At 47.9% G+C, this 16,180-nt stretch overlaps 1 protein-coding gene across 5 annotated transcripts in view; it reads left to right on the plus strand.

Moving 5' to 3' along the window:
• BRD3 (bromodomain containing 3) overlaps positions 1 to 16,180 on the plus strand; it is a 47,706-nt gene that overhangs the window by 20,577 nt on the left and 10,949 nt on the right. For all 5 annotated transcript variants that reach the window (XR_015871913.1, XM_088453547.1, XM_088453545.1 and 2 more), the window contains exons 3-12: positions 1,314 to 1,624; positions 2,858 to 2,995; positions 4,211 to 4,361; positions 5,375 to 5,557; positions 6,193 to 6,410; positions 6,866 to 7,240; positions 8,748 to 8,876; positions 9,707 to 9,898; positions 12,526 to 12,797; positions 14,706 to 15,004. Coding sequence is in view for 4 of the 5 variants with exons in the window: in XM_088453547.1 (XP_088309673.1) it covers positions 1,424 to 1,624; positions 2,858 to 2,995; positions 4,211 to 4,361; positions 5,375 to 5,557; positions 6,193 to 6,410; positions 6,866 to 7,240; positions 8,748 to 8,876; positions 9,707 to 9,898; positions 12,526 to 12,797; positions 14,706 to 15,004 (2,158 nt within the window). In the remaining variant the exon portion in view is untranslated. The remainder of the gene's footprint in view (positions 1 to 1,313; positions 1,625 to 2,857; positions 2,996 to 4,210; positions 4,362 to 5,374; positions 5,558 to 6,192; positions 6,411 to 6,865; positions 7,241 to 8,747; positions 8,877 to 9,706; positions 9,899 to 12,525; positions 12,798 to 14,705; positions 15,005 to 16,180) is intronic.

Consider the following 16,180-nt stretch of genomic DNA (forward strand, 5'->3'; position numbering starts at 1 on the left):
ATATATATATATATATATATATATATATATATACACGGTGATGTTGGGACTTTACAATCAGGGAATAGAAATGACCCTTTATGAGGAGAACATTTTGATTGCTGCGTTCTTGAGTCCAGATGGCCAAGTCTTGGCTTGTGGCCTCTTTGAGTATGTGGGTTTTTTGGGGGTGATTTTTTTTTATGTATAATTTCACTAAATTATGTAGAAATGCTAAAAATGAACATATTAGAGTGGTAGTGCAAAGTCTGGGTAATGAGTTTTTAAAGGAGAACATAAATATAGATAAAAAATTATTTTTAAACCCCCCTTCCTCCATTTCACTGAGACTGTACAATGTGAATACGGCTGCCTTCAGGGGCACTCTTTGCAGTTGTCGTATACATATGGCCGCGTATCCCTGTGTCCACCTCCTAATCTATGGGCCGGCATGCAGTCTGACTGACAGGCGTTATCCAGGTACTGAAGTAGAGCATGATGGGATAGGAGTGGGAGCAGACCGGACGGCTATCCAGAGCATAAAACAGAACAACTTTCTGCCTCGGATTGACAGTGACCAGTAATTATCATCATGTCGGCCATACATGGAAATCGTAATGATCAAAACCCCACACAGTAATGGATGAAATAACTATTACAATGGTTATAATCACTTGTATTCTCCTTTTTAATTGCTGGTTACTTCAATTTGGAATTGTAGTGTTGTGTTACAGTATATGGGAAGTTTCTGGATCTATATCCAGTAGTAGATGATGCCAGCCCATATGTAATAACCTGTAATGTGCAGCGCAGACTCAAATCCGGCAAGATAGCCGCTAGTTTTCTTTTTTTTTTTTTTTTAGCAGTAATTGGTTTTAAAAGGCAAAACCAACCTGGTTTTGCCTTTAAAATGATTTGCCCCTTTAAATCTGGCGGATATATTGCCGGTTTCTGCAAGTGGTTCCCATAGATGAGCCGCAGGCTTGTCAGTGGTGGTTTTGCCATAGATGTGATTCTGTATTCTTTGGTTACAAATAGGGATGTGCAGGCTCGGATAGGTTCGAGTTTGCACACCGAGTTCGGATTTTTCCCTCCAAAAAAAACGGAACTCAGAAAGAGGCAAAACGTCATCTTGCATGGGCAAACATCATCATTCCAGGACAAGTCCTGGAATGATGTTTGCCCATGCAAGATGATGTTTTGCCTCTTTCTGAGTTCCGTTTTTTTTGGAGGGAAAAATCCGAACTCGGCGTGCAAACTCGAACCTATCCGAGCCTGCACATCCCTAGTTACAATAATCTGATTGCTTAAGATTTCTTTTTTTATTTCTTCAGGTTTTATGGTCGGACCCCTGAAATGGGATGTCCTTCCCTGGTGGGGGCCATAAAGGAAAAGATTGTGTTGCAGAGTTGCCGTGAACGGAAGTGACCCAGAGACACGCGATATGTCTGCTGTGACCGCCGCTGCCCAGGCCCCACAAGGGCCGGTGAACCTGCCCCCTCCAGAAGTCACAAACCCCAACAAGCCAGGCCGGAAGACCAACCAGCTGCAATACATGCAGAATGTGGTGGTGAAGACTCTTTGGAAGCACCAGTTTGCCTGGCCTTTCTACCAACCCGTGGACTGTATCAAGCTCAGCCTACCTGTGAGTGGCTGTGCCGGAGGGCGGGGAGCGAGGGGCTTCACGACCCTGGATAACCAGGGCTCCAGGTTTAGATGGGCATCTGTGTTATTATAGAGAACTTGGAACTCTGTTATAGATATGCTCCTGGGCACACCGGTTTGTGGCATTGCCATTCTCTTATTACTGGTCAGTGTTGGAGAGGGCAGAAATCCTCAAATCTAGGTATTAGGGAGACAGTGGTGTCCCCTGGCCATGGGACATGTGCGTCGGCTTGACCTTGTCCTGCCGGCTCACCCTGCAGGGGGCGTTGTGCAGATTTAGGGACATTTCTTACCCTTATGAAAGGATACAATAAGCAGTTTTTTTTATTTAATTTTCTTATTTTTACCCATTTTCGAAGTAACTTGAGTGAAAACACAGAAGATATCTGGCAGTAAGGACATAGCACTGGCCAATGTCCACCCTGGGTACTCAGCAGAACGATAGGTAAAGTCAGAAAAGGGTCTCTGGATGGTATGAAGGCTGTTCTCTCGCGTACTATTTATCTGTTATCTATATAACACATATTACGCAGCACTTTACAGAGAGTATTTGAGTCAGTCACATCAGTCTCCGCCCCAGAGCTTGCACTCTATATTCCCTACCACATGGAGACACATTGGGGTACGTTTTTGGTCAGAAGCCGATTAACTGACCAGTATGTCTTTTTGGAGGGTGGGAGGACGTTCGATCACTAGGGGGAAACGTGGGGAGAACATACAAACTTTGCACAGATACGGCCTTAGGGCTTGATTCAGATCAGCGTGCAAATGCTTCTGCAGATTGAGCGATTGTTAGCCATGGCGTATGCGCAGCGATTGAATTGCGGTGACGCTCGCACAGAGGATACGCTTGCAAGCTGAGTGATGGGTAGTCAGCGTTTGGGTGGAGGTAAAGGGGAGTGGCTAGAGTAACGCAAGAGTATCCGTAGTATGTAAAACACCGGTTATCTGGGCGTCTATAACTAAGTCACTGAGGAAAGCCCTCAGTGTGTCTGCAGACCCGCTGTGTCTGTGGCAGCTTAGGCGCTCTCAGAAGGCTGATGGCCGCGGGATCAGCGTTCAATGTTCCCGGTTTGCCATGCAGTAATGCGAAGTGCTAACCACTACGTCACTGTGCTTACCCTGTGACATAATGCTCATTCTCCTGGGAAGAAATACATTTCTATATATAAATGGTTTTTCTTTTTCTTTTTTTATCCTTTTTGGATCTTAGGACTATCACAAGATAATAAAGAATCCAATGGATATGGGGACAATTAAAAAGAGACTGGAAAATAACTACTATTGGAGTGCGAATGAGTGCATGCAAGACTTCAACACCATGTTTACAAACTGTTACATCTACAACAAGGTAAGCGCCGAATGTGTCGTCCACCAGGCGCGGAGGGAACGGACCCCGTGCCCGACACCATGAACATAAACATTACATGCCCGATGGAAGAAGTGTATACTTCAGTAATCCAAGCGATAGCCCATCCGTACTAGATGTCGGGGTGCGTGTCTGAGCGCTAGAAAACTACACTGACAAGATTGAGTTTGGGGGGGGGATGCCAGACAGAGCAGCAAATAGAGAGGGGGGTGGGGATCAGACAATGAGGGTCGGCGTGAAGCCGGGGGAAGACTGAGGTGACCAGACATATAAGCCGTGTCCCTTTACTAGTGTGTGTGTGTGTGTGTGTGCCTGTATTGCAGGCCGTGTCTGAGAGCTGCTCTCCTGTATTGCAGGCCGTGTCTGAGAGCTGCTCTCCTGTATTGCAGGCCGTGTCTGAGAGCTGCTCTCCTGTATTGCAGGCCGTGTCTGAGAGCTGCTCTCCTGTATTGCAGGCCGTGTCTGAGAGCTGCTCTCCTGTATTGCAGGCCGTGTCTGAGAGCTGCTCTCCTGTATTGCAGGCCGTGTCTGAGAGCTGCTCTCCTGTATTGCAGGCCGTGTCTGAGAGCTGCTCTCCTGTATTGCAGGCCGTGTCTGAGAGCTGCTCTCCTGTATTGCAGGCCGTGTCTGAGAGCTGCTCTCGTGTATTGCAGGCCGTGTCTGAGAGCTGCTCTCGTGTATTGCAGGCCGTGTCTGAGAGCTGCTCTCGTGTATTGCAGGCCGTGTCTGAGAGCTGCTCTCGTGTATTGCAGGCCGTGTCTGAGAGCTGCTCTCCTGTATTGCAGGCCGTGTCTGAGAGCTGCTCTCGTGTATTGCAGGCCGTGTATTGCAAATCCTCGGTACTTTGTGGCATTTGTCTTATAAAATAGGATTTTACCGCTCCCTGGGAGTGATGAATAAAACCTTAAGGACCGGTTTGTGGCCAGATGTGTGTAGCGCATGTTGCTTTGTAGCATATTGTGGTGCAATAATGTTACTGCATCTGTGATGGTGGTGTGTATCCAGGAGCGTGTATGTGTATGTTGTGTTTGGATTGTGCACTGATACGTTGGGAACATCCCCAGTTATAGGGGAAACGCCTGACTACTGGCTTAAATGTCTGCTGGATCTTTGCGGCTTCCTGTAATAAATCATGTAACAGTGATGTGTAACTGACAGAACTGACAGTAACCTGTAGTTAACAAGAGCTGCTCTTAGTCCACAGATGACATCGTTTTAATGGCCCAAGCGTTGGAAAAGATCTTCCTGCAGAAAGTAGCACAGATGCCCCAGGAGGAAGTAGAGTTATTGCCCCCTGTCCCTAAAGGCAAAGGAAAGAAACCAACTCCGCCTGCAGCGCAGGCCCCAGGTACTGGTATACCCGTCTCTCCTCGGGTTGTCTGTCTATAGGAATACATTAATGACTGTAGTGACATTGTGTAAAGTGTCTCTTATTAAACAGACCATTAGACAAGCGTTTCGGACCCGGGACACAAAACAGTACTTATTACATGGAGGATGGCGAGGCCAAGCTCCCTCCGTTTCATTTACTGCCAGGGTTGCTGTGGCTGAGATAAGGATTCGCCAGTAGGTTGGGGGTCCTGCTCTGGTGTAATGAGATGGGTTTAGCTTATGGCACAGTTTCCCAAACTGCACAATTACAGTCCAGGTTTTAAGGATAGCCATGCTTGATTTAATTGGTACCTCAGTCATTTTGCTTTAACCATCTGGACTCAAGTATGGATATCCTTAAAACCAGGACTGTTAATGGCAGAGTTTGGGATGCTCTGAGGTATGGGATGTCTCTGTACTCTAGCCCGCCTTGCTGATGCACCCGCTACCTCCTGTTCATTCATCTGCAAATTGAAAAGTCACATATAATAAAAGGAATAAACATGAGAAGAGCTGGGCACTTGCAGGTCTGAAAGCCGAGCCAACCCTGGGCAAAAGCCTTATAGGCACTAGGGAGGGGCACGGCGGCCCGCCTTCATGACGTCCAATCATAGGAGGAGCAGCCTGCAGACAATTACCACTCACAATGCTGGAAAATGTGCGCTGCTGCTGTGACTGGTCAGGTCTGCTGGTGCTTTGGTAAGGAATTGGTAAAATGTGTAACGTTTCATCAGTCGCTTGCGGGATATCAGTTTTTGGCTGCGTGACATTGTGTTATTTTGAAGATGATCTAATAGAGAGTTGCGTTTCAAGCTGTCTTTGTCTGACCAATGGGGTCAAGGAGGAATCTTCAGCTGTGTAGTTTGCATGGTGTCCTGTACAATGTGTCTCTTCCCACTGGTTTCATAAAAAATCAGTAATACAGGTTTTAAAAGTGAACTTTTTTTTGTTTTTTTTATAATAGTTTCTCATTAATCCTCCCTCTTCCAGTCATCGCAGAACCTGAACCTCCCGTGGAGAAACCGCCTCCTTCTCCAAAACCTGTAGTTGTGGATCGCAGCTCCCCAAAATCCACCGTAGTGGAACGTAGTCCCCCCAAGCCTGTCGTAGTGGAGCGCAGTTCCGGGAGAAGAACTGAACCACCTGCTGAGAGGCGTCGGGAGCGATATAAAGGTCTACTATGTTCTAGAGTTGTTCTGTATGTGCTCTACACGCTTGTGGGTTATGACTCAAAGGTTCTATTTAGGTAGCCAAAAAAAGTAATTGAATGAGCCAAAGTAATTTGCAGCATGAACGCGCAAATCTCGCTCTACCCGAATCATGCAGAGAAAGAGAGCACAACATGGGGCTGGCCATCTCAGAGTATCGGTGGTGTTGGCAGATCTAGAACTGTGCAGAGACCATTCCTGGTCTCCTCTTCTGCCGAACAGGGGCCTGCTGGTTGGATTTCTATTTTAGTGGATTTGAAATTGGTCTTTGTAACTTTTTGAGCCCAATTTTGCTTCCTAAGTATTACATTTTGCTTACAGGGAGCATACATATAGTAGTTGGGGAGGGAGGGGGGTGGACACGGCCATAAAATAATTGGGTTGTGTCTTTGTTCAGAGTAGGCATTACAGTATCTTCCTTGTTGGATCCTTCTTTTGCAGCTTTTAATTTTTGGTGTTATCCAACATAGCGGGGAAAGTTCCACTGTACATGTCAGTCTAGGTTGGGTCCACCGATCTTCACTGGATTTAGAAGCCAATAGTTTGGGAACTCCAGGTCGGTGATTGGAAATGGGTAACCCACAATTCTTGTCATTTCAGCCGCAAGCCAAGCCGCCGCCATCTCCACCGTCAGCCCAACAGTCCAACTAACCAACATCGCTCCACTAGTATCCCAGACGCCAGTCATCGCCGCCACTCCTGTGCCAACTATAACGGCAAATGTAACCCTACCAGCTGCCCCTACAGCACCGCAGCCACCTCCATCCGCCCCAGTTTCAATCGCACCTGTGGTACCACCAGCAGCCCCAGTTATAAAGGTGAGTGTGAAAGGGATTGAAGGACTATGTTTTGATTTGCTTATATTGGTTCCATTTTGTAAACTTTACTTTTTAAGCTTTTTTTTTTTTTTTTTTTTTACTGTTTATTTCTTCTTTATGTCTTTGGTGTCCTGTATATAAACCAAGATTAATCATCTGATCTCCTATATAAAAATAGCAATTTAGTTCTAGTCTCTCCAGTTCCCAGTGAGAGTGCATCTCGTTACTGGTCCAATTGGGATTTTTTTCTTTCTTCACTTATTTTTCTATTGACAAATAACTTTCTTACACGATGTGTTTCCCCTTTTCTAGTTGTTTTGTAGTCCCTGATGAATTCTATGGGAAAAGTTGTCTTGGGGGTAGTATAGAGCCGTTATGACTATGCGTGTTGGGTTCCTGGGTTTTGGTAATGCTATACATTAATTATCTATCTTTCCTCCCTCCCCCGCCTTTAGCAGAAAAAAGGGGTAAAGAGAAAAGCAGACACCACGACTCCCACCACGTCTGCCATCACCGCCAGCCGCAGCGAGTCGCCGGTACCAGTAGTAGAGCCCAAGCAAGCGAAAGTGGCAAACCGGAGAGAGAGCACGGGTCGCCCCATCAAGCCACCAAAGAAGGACTTGGAAGATGGGGAAATCCCGCAGCATGCTGGGAAGAAAGGCAAATTGACTGAGCACCTTAAATACTGTGATAGCATCCTGAAGGAGATGCTCTCCAAGAAACATGCGGCCTACGCTTGGCCATTCTACAAACCGGTGGATGCTGAGGCCTTGGAACTTCATGACTATCACGATATAATCAAGCATCCTATGGACCTCAGCACTGTAAAAGTACGTCCATCTTTGCTTCCTTCACGATCTCATTTCGGCCTGTTCCTATAACTGGACAGAGTCTATTCTGAATGGTTTTCTATTGCCGCCCAATGAAGTGGGTCACTGAGAAGTTTCTCCTTCTACAGATTAGTTGTATTCCGCCCTGGTGGAGACAGGGCACTCCTCACTCCCCACCATTGTCCCTTCCCTCAGTAGCTGGTCACAATGGACTCTAGCCACCTAAAATGGGGGAGGGCATTGCGGAAATCCCTGCAACTTTGCTGATTCCACCATCTTGAACGCAACAGTGTCACTGTCCAGGAAGGCTACTCGTCCCCCATCTCTGGGGGCCCTGGCTTTGTATAGGGAAAGGTTGAGGGCGTTATATTAAAACAGTGTGTGCCATAGTGCATTCAGTTTGCCTGATGAGTGGCGTTGCTGACCTGTTTGTTCAAGATGGTGGCCCCCAGGTCTGAGGAGAAAGGGACAGTGGTGAAAGGCTGGATCACCACACAATGCTCCCACCAACAAAATAAAATTTGCTTGGCACACACCCTTTTCCCATCCTGGACCTTCCTGTGTCCGTTCCTTCATTCGGTCCATCTTGTACTTTCTCTAGAAAGGTTTTGGGCCTTCAGTTATTTTGCTCGTAAACTGCGAGAATTTCTCTTTCATCTGGAATCCCACTGAGCAGGAGAAGGGTGGGCTACAAGTCCGCAATGCCTACAGCCCGCTTCCAGTGCAGGGTAGGTCGAGGCCGAGGGTGCAGCCAGTGTCCTCCCTACGGCGGGCACAGCCCCTCCACTGTCTACAGCCCCTCCCTCTGGCTGGCGCCAGCACACTGTGCTAGTCGGGCGGCGGCCCATCAAACTGGCCCCGGGGAGACCGCTGGGCTATGAAGTTAACTTTTGGGCCTGAGATACGTTTGACACAAAGATTTTTCGATCATTGCTCAGTCACTGAACCACTGTACGTTTAATAGTGATGGGATAATATTGTGCTGCTGGGATGTACTGAACAGTGATCTAAGTTCAGGGGCCTTATGTACTTACCCGCTAGATACAGGCGCGCTTCTGGAGAGTCAACTTTGTATTTTTAGAGTGGGAAACATTAGTTTTGCCTTTTTAAATTATTGCAACTTGCCGGAATCTCACCCGTGCTGGCATCTCGCAGGCTATCCCAAAAGTCCCCAGGTGTTGTGATACTTGCGTCATTCAGGGGTCTATTTACTAAGCAGTGTTAGGAGACAGTGAAAAGTGATAAGGTACCAGCCAATCAGCTCCCAACTGTCATTTTCCAAACACAGCCTGTGAGATGACAGTTGGGAGCTGATTGGCTGGCACCTTATAACTTTTCACTCTGTCTCCTAACACTGCTTAGTGAATAGACCCCTCAATGTTGATTATTTCTATAACTTGCGGGGTAACATGTGAAACACTGCAAGGCTACTCTACAGCTGCAGATCTACTCCTGAGGCCCGTGTGTAACCACGCTTACCGCATGCATTTTCTTTCTTCCGTTGCAGAAAAAAATGGATGGGCGGGACTACCAGGATGCTCAGGCCTTTGCCGCAGACATACGGTTAATGTTCTCAAACTGTTACAAGTACAACCCTCCTGACCACGAGGTGGTCGCAATGGCCAGGAAACTCCAGGTAACCCTCACACCTCCGTCTCCGCCACCGTAACGCGGATTACAGTAGTCAGAGATCCGTTTTGCTGTCATTCAGAGATAAAAAATGTCACTAGCATATCCTTGATGCATGGAGTGTAGCCGTTGTGACCTATAAAACCCTCAGTACAAATATATTATGACATACTAACTTGGGGTGGATGGGAGCGCTTACTGGCCTGCCGTCACTAAAGCGGCCCCTACACGGTGCGATTATGCAGCCGATCCGACTGACTGGTGCGATTTGGCTGCAACATGGCACCGTGTCCTGATGTCGTACAAGGCGCGCTCCCGCGGGGGTCGTAAATCGCATCTCCTGATCGTACTGCAAAACCAGTTGATCAGGGGATGGGATGTGCAATGCGGCTGAGGCAGGGGGCAGCTGGTATATCGGGCAGTCTGCCACCCGATCGCACTGGTTGTGGGGACCGCCCGAAATGTGGGACGTCGTATTCCCCGTCGCCTCGACACGGTGCTATGGCCGGCATTAAACCCAATCTTAAAGATCCATCACGTATATAATTGATACATTGTGCATGTTGGAGGCTTTTCGTAACATTCACTATGCGTAAAACTGTGCAGAAGCGGTTATCCTGATGCCCCGCCCACTTTTGTCACATGACTGTTCAAAGCTCGACCTTGCGGCAATGTATAACTGTCAGTCACTGGAAAGATGGGCTGCATCTCCCACCGGCAGCTTGTGGTCGTCCTCCTCCTCCTCCTCCTCTTGCTTGTCCGCGGCCTCCACGCGTTGTGCCCCCAGCTGCTGGTTGTCATCTTCATCTGTGTCTGTGACCTCCTCTGTTTCCACAGGATGTTTTTGAGATGAGATTTGCGAAGATGCCGGACGAGCCGCCGGAGGCCCCTGCACCCCCCCAGGCGGCGGCTCCGGTGGTCAGCAAAAGCATGGAGAGCAGCCACACCAGCGAGGAGAGCAGCTCGCAGTCGGACAGTTCGGATTCCGAAGAGGAGAGGGCCACGCGGCTGGCCGAGCTGCAGGAGCAGGTGGGAGAACAGTCCGCGGAGGGGTCTCTGAGTCCGTCTCTTGTAACCTGAGCTAGGGTTATTGCTATAGACTCGTTCCACATATTCGCCCGCTGTCTGTGCCTATATATATGCCGTAATGCTCACACGCGTTTTATGTAGCTCCATTGAGAAGTCTATTAATTTTTTTTTTGTGCATTTAACGTGTTTTGACATCAGAGAAATACGCCTCTATCCATATTTTTGGGACTATAGGAAAAATGAGGTGTGGATTTATTTTTAATTATAAATGTAGAAAGAAAGGTTAAAAAAAAAAAAAAAAAAACTGCTTCATTTTTTTTTTTTCCCCCAATTCGGACTCAACATTCAGGGAAAAATGTTTTGAGTTTTAAAATAAAAAAAAAAAAAACTAAATAAAATAAATAAATGTCCATCTGGAATTACACTGAACGTGGTGTTTGCATATGTCTGTGTGTTATTTACAATGTCCAGTTGTCCCGGATCTTTCTTGGTCCGGGGGACACGTTATCTGTAGGAGTCTCCTAGGTCAGATTCCCGTTACAAATCGCTTTCCTATCGTTACTTTATCAATGGCTAGGTGTTACGCTTATTATAGTCCACAAAATAGCTACGTGCCGCAAAAATGATTGATAAAGCCGTTTTTACTTAGAAAGCCGTTGGATTCTACCTATTGATAAAGGGGGGAATTGTAAGTGAATCCACCATCGATGGTTTGGACACTCCTATTTGTCTATAACATCTAATAATATGTTTAATAAAAATATATAGTTTCAAATCAGCTGAATCCACTACAGGTTACAATTCCAGCTGAGCGATCGCAACACAACCCTTTTTACATTGTACCGTAGGGAAGGGACAATATATTATACAGGGCACAACAGTTGGAGGTACAGTATAACGTTCTCCCATCCAAGGGGAGATGGATCGAGCCTTGGAGAGAGAGAGAGAAGTTCCCCATAGCAACTAATCAGCTTCTAACTGTCATTTCATAGAGGGTGCGTAATACATGACGGAAGCCGATTGGGTGCTATGGGCAACTTCTCCACATCTCTCTCCAAGGCTCGATCCATCTCCCCCCGTCCCCCCAGGCTGATGAGAGAAGCCGTAGATTTAGGACCATTCTATCACCAGTATGGTGTGTTTATTGCTGGCCGTCTGTTAGCCAATCAAGTCACTTCTCTGTAACTCGCTTGTTGTGCACCATATTAGGCAGAAACAGGGGCCCGATAGGAATTCGGTGACTGTGCCAAAGTCTTGGTCACTCCAGTCAGGGCTGCCGGCCACAATGAACTGATAACCGGTCTGGCACCATATGATCCCCCTCTTGCAGGCCTAGCAGGTAGATAGTGATACGGAGAAATGGCGTCTAGGTCAGCTGCCTCCAAGCTTCTGGTTGCTGGACAGATCCATATGAACCAATAGAAATGGGCATCTTTTGTCATTACATTTAGGGCCCTTGGCTAGAACATTGCAGATAACATGGGTGTCGCCTTGTGTACAGTATAAACTTCCAATAAAACCTATGCCACCTTCATGGTGGGCCCGGAGGGCGTCTTCCCAAGTCCCCCAAAGGACCAAGGTCACCGACGCAGCCTTGCTGGACGGAGGTGGTGTCACCTATAGCCCCCGTCATGTAACATTAAACACGAGCAGTACTTGTCCTATAACCACAGTCTAACATTGCCGGAATTCCCTTTACATTTGGGTTGGTCAGTTCTTGTGTCTCGCCAATAGGTACCTTGGTATCTTATTCCCCCTAAACCTCATCCACATTGTCCCTGTTACTCTTATCACCTTTCCTGCACCAAGTAACGGACTGCAGTTGTTATAGCTGTATAGCACCAACTTACTCTGCTGTGTTGTAAAGTCCAGGACAGATATTATACAAAAACAACCTACAGCAACAGAAAGGGAGTATCCTTGCCACTAAAGCTTACAGTCTAATCGCAAGGCGCTTATTCTGTACAGTGTACCAGCCTTGACCACAGGCATTCTGTAGTTCTGGATAGGTAAAACAAATCCAACATTTCTCAGCAAGAAATTACACAATTTAGACACTTAAGAGACCAGTTCATAGTTTTGGGGGTTTTTTTTTTAGATCGCAGTAATTAACGGGCACCCAATGTTGCAATTTAATTGTTTTGGGTGCCCGTTGGTTATCGCGATCTTCACGTGTAATCAGATCGGGGTTTAGCTGCGTAAAGCAGCTAAACCAGTCTAAAGTCCAGGTTAGGGTACCCAAACCCCCGTTTGACCGCCCAAACTCAAGATTTATCGCACATTTCTGTTCGGCTCCTCGGGAGGGGCAAGCAAAAAATGCCGGCGGCTGTTTGCGACCTAACGGTGCAACAACTTAATTACACTACCAGCCGCCGCTGCAAACAATTGATTAGTTTTCTTTGTTTTGGCTATTGAGTGTACTTTATGCTAAATCAGCCATTCTTGCAGGTACAGCTCTAACAAAACCAGTGCCAAGGTAACTGGGAAGCGCTTTGATATAACTTTATAATGAATTGTTGTGCGGTGTGCTCTGCCTGTCTGTAAGCTTGTCTACACACCCCCTTCAGGTATACTATAAGCAGGGACGTTGATTCTGACCGCTTGGCTCACCCCGTCTCTCTCCGCAGCTGAAAGCCGTACATGAGCAGCTGGCTGCGTTGTCACAGGCCCCCGTCAATAAACCAAAGAAAAAGCGCGAGAAGAAGGAGAAGGAGAAAGAAAAGAAGAAGAAGGAGAAAGAGAAGGAGAAAGACAAGCACAAGGTGAAAACGGAAGAGGAGAAAAAGATCAAGCCTGCGCAGCCGGCGAAGCTGGCCCCTCCGAAAAAAGCCCCGGCAAAGAAAGCAAACAGCACGGCGACTACCACTGCCACCAGTACCGCCGCCCCGGCCCCAAATAGGTAGGTGTGCGCAGATGATCACCTTCCGCGGTGGGGATTGAGCAAATACTCCATGGGCCTGATTCAGAGCCGGACACTATTTGCGGACGGTCGTTCCAAAAAAGGGGCCGGCTATTTAAATTGAGCGCTCGCTCTTTGCGGTTTGTTGACGCCTCTATGTCTGAGCGAACGAAAAATGCGCTCGCTATTTTGTAAAGACGCCCCTTTGCCGTTCACATCACACGTCATCTCCGGTATTTATTAGATTAATCGGGTACATCGAAAGGCATCTGAACTGCTCGCAGTGGTTGTGGTAGGATTTTCTTACCGCTATCACTGCGAGCAGTTCAGGCTAAAAGACAACCAAGTGACGTGGTCGATGACGCTCCTTTACTAATTATGCACTCCCATTAAACGCCCTTTTGACCTTTAGGCACGCCTGCATCCGGATCTCCACTCCCCCGTTTTCAAGCACCTCCCCCTGTTACCACCCACAAACGGTACATTCTGTCTATCAAATTAGCAGTCCCTCGCTGTTTTGCGAGCGCACGATTTCCGACCGCAATGACTGGTTTGCGCATGCACATTACGACCCATACGCATGCGCAGTTGTGCGAGCATCGCTCAGAGCGAACGAGCGGCCGCTTACGAGCGGCTCTGAATCAGGCCCCATGTCCCTTAGATGGAGTTGCATACTGCACTCTGACATATATCGATGAAGGCCGGCTACACAATCCAAGGCCCTCATTCAGTGCATATGCAAACTTGCCCTAATCACTGCATCGTGTGCTGCGATAAGTTTTCTCCATTGGCAAATGAAGTTGTTAATGAGTAATATAACAATACCATTTCTTAGATTCACCCGTTTATCTATATATAAATGCACAAAGACCCCACTAAATTTGGTCTCGCAACTGATTTGCATTTACGGTTCCCCTACACACTGTAAATTTGGCAACCAATGACTCAAACCCCCCAGTCTGATGGCACGCCATCGCATGTACGTCAGTGGGAATACAATCGGGAAGCCGGCTGCCTTAATAACGGCAGCCGGCTTCCCGACTGTCATATCCCGGCGAGGGTGAAATGCCGGGCGTCTAGATGTAGACGCCTGACAATCCCCGACGCCGGGAGACCGGCGGCCGGCATTCCGATCGAAGGGATGCCGGGCGCCGCGAGCGGACGGCCGTGGGGGGGGGGAGGAGATTTAGGTTTAGGGTACCTGGGGGGGACTTAGGGTTAGGCACTCCCCCGGGAGGGTTAGGGGGAGGCAGGGTTAGGCACCCCTGGGGGGCACTTAGATTTAGGCAGCGGGGAAGGGGGGGGGGAGGTTAGGTTTAGGACATCCAGGTGGGACTTAGGGTTAGGCTAGAGGGAGGCAGGGTTAGGGTTAGGCTAGGGGGAGGCAGGGTTAGGCACCCCCGGGGGGGACTTAGGTTTAGGCAGCGGGGCAGGGGGGGTTAGGGATAGGCACTTAGATGGGGGATTAGGGTTAGGCACTTGGGGGGGAGGTTAGGGTTAGGCACCCCTAAGGAGGGTTAGGGGGTTGGGTTAGGTTAGTCAATACTTACCTATCGACGCTAGGGATTTCCAGCGCTGTCGGGCTTCCGCTGCCGGGAACTCTGCTGTGGTCGGCCAGGCGCTGCCGGGAATCAAACCGCGTATTTCATACCGATTCCCGTCAGAGTGGCTGGTAGATGCAGTTAGACATTCTGTATATATTACAGTGTCCGTCAGCAGACTGTGACGGGTGACCGGGTACACACAAGTGTGTATATAGTGTGTATATGGTGTGTGTGTGTGTGTGTATATATGTATAATATATATATATATAGGCCATCTTTAACTGTATGCTTTAGTGCCAAGTGCACAGCCTCTCTTTAATCTCTTTAATCGCTCTGTCCAACATTTTCCTCCCCTCCCTCCCAGCAAGCAACCGAAAAAAGGAGGAAAACAGCCTCCAACCGCAAACTACGACTCGGACGAGGAAGAGGAAGGTCTGCCCATGACCTACGACGAGAAGAGGCAGCTGAGCCTGGACATTAACCGGCTCCCCGGCGAAAAGCTGGGCCGTGTCGTTCACATCATCCAATCCCGAGAACCTTCCTTAAGAGACTCCAACCCTGACGAGATAGAAATTGATTTTGAGACCTTGAAACCCACCACCTTGCGGGAACTGGAGCGATACGTCAAGTCGTGTTTGCAGAAAAAGCAACGGAAGCCTTTCTGTGAGTAGCGTTCTCTCTTTCCATACACACGAGACGCTGTTCTGCACTCTGCGACCGGTGAATTCATTTGTGTAATGTTTTACAAAGGGAGATTATTTAAAGAACTGGATCTGCGCTGATCCTAAATAGAGTAATGGTTTTGTTTTCTCGTGTGCATCGCAGTAAGTCATTTATTTTTTACTTTTATTGCGTTTTTATAGGACTTGACACACAGGTTGATTTAATACGTCGTAGTTACAGATAATTATGCTGCTTGGTGAAGACTTTCCTCTTGGTGGCCACAGATTTGGAGCATGGTTCTTTCAGGCGTACAACGCAATCTGGCGCTGCCGGAAACGCACGCGTCTGCTCTGCCATATGTACTGCGGCAGGGCTGTGATGTCAGAGGGTCGGCGATAGCCAGTCTGCATCAGTCATGCTCCGAACGCAACGTCGGCTATTTCCCACTGTGCCTGCGCTGAAATCGCTTTGCGTCTAGATTTGCTGAGTTGCAAATGCTGTAATCTACAGAACTCGTCTGTGACGTGTAGCCGCCACGTGAGGTGTTGGTTCTGAATTGGCGCTTCATAGCAATATGTTCATTCCACCACATGCCATTTCCATGCTCCAGTTATGTTTCCTTTTTTGTTTGCTGCAGTACATAATATTCAGCGTTGCGAGGTGTCAGCGAGCAGACTAAATTATACCGTGAAAGAATTGACGTTGCCTGTATACACCCCAGATTTGTACTTTGTGCTGATAAACAAGTGTAACACTATAGATGTCTGTATATTTCTATAGCCTATGAACTTATTTCACGACATCAAACCGTGACTTGCGGTTTATCCCAAAAGCTGAATCCAGAATTGTTTCTCGGTGGAAAGCATTTCATGCACAATTGTCCCTAATCCGACTTTTAAGCATCGCGTTGCTTTGAGCACGGGCGGATCACTCGGCGGCAGGTTCCTTCTAATGATCTGACCTCCCCTCCCCCATGCTCAAGCAAAGATGCTTAAAATTTTGGCCTGTTGGGAGTCCTGCAAAATTCCCTCGAGCCCTCCAGAGCAGTGTTTTCCAACTCTAGTCCTCAAGCCCCACCCAACAGGTCAGGTTTTCAGGATAGTCATTGATTATCACAGGTGCTTGTGGCTGAGCCTCCGAATGGGAAACCCCCCCCCCCCCCCACACCTGTCTGCA

Source organism: Taudactylus pleione, unplaced genomic scaffold (genome assembly GCF_031769625.1).
Source record: "Taudactylus pleione unplaced genomic scaffold, aTauple2 ptg000583l, whole genome shotgun sequence".
Taxonomy (NCBI): domain Eukaryota; kingdom Metazoa; phylum Chordata; class Amphibia; order Anura; family Myobatrachidae; genus Taudactylus; species Taudactylus pleione.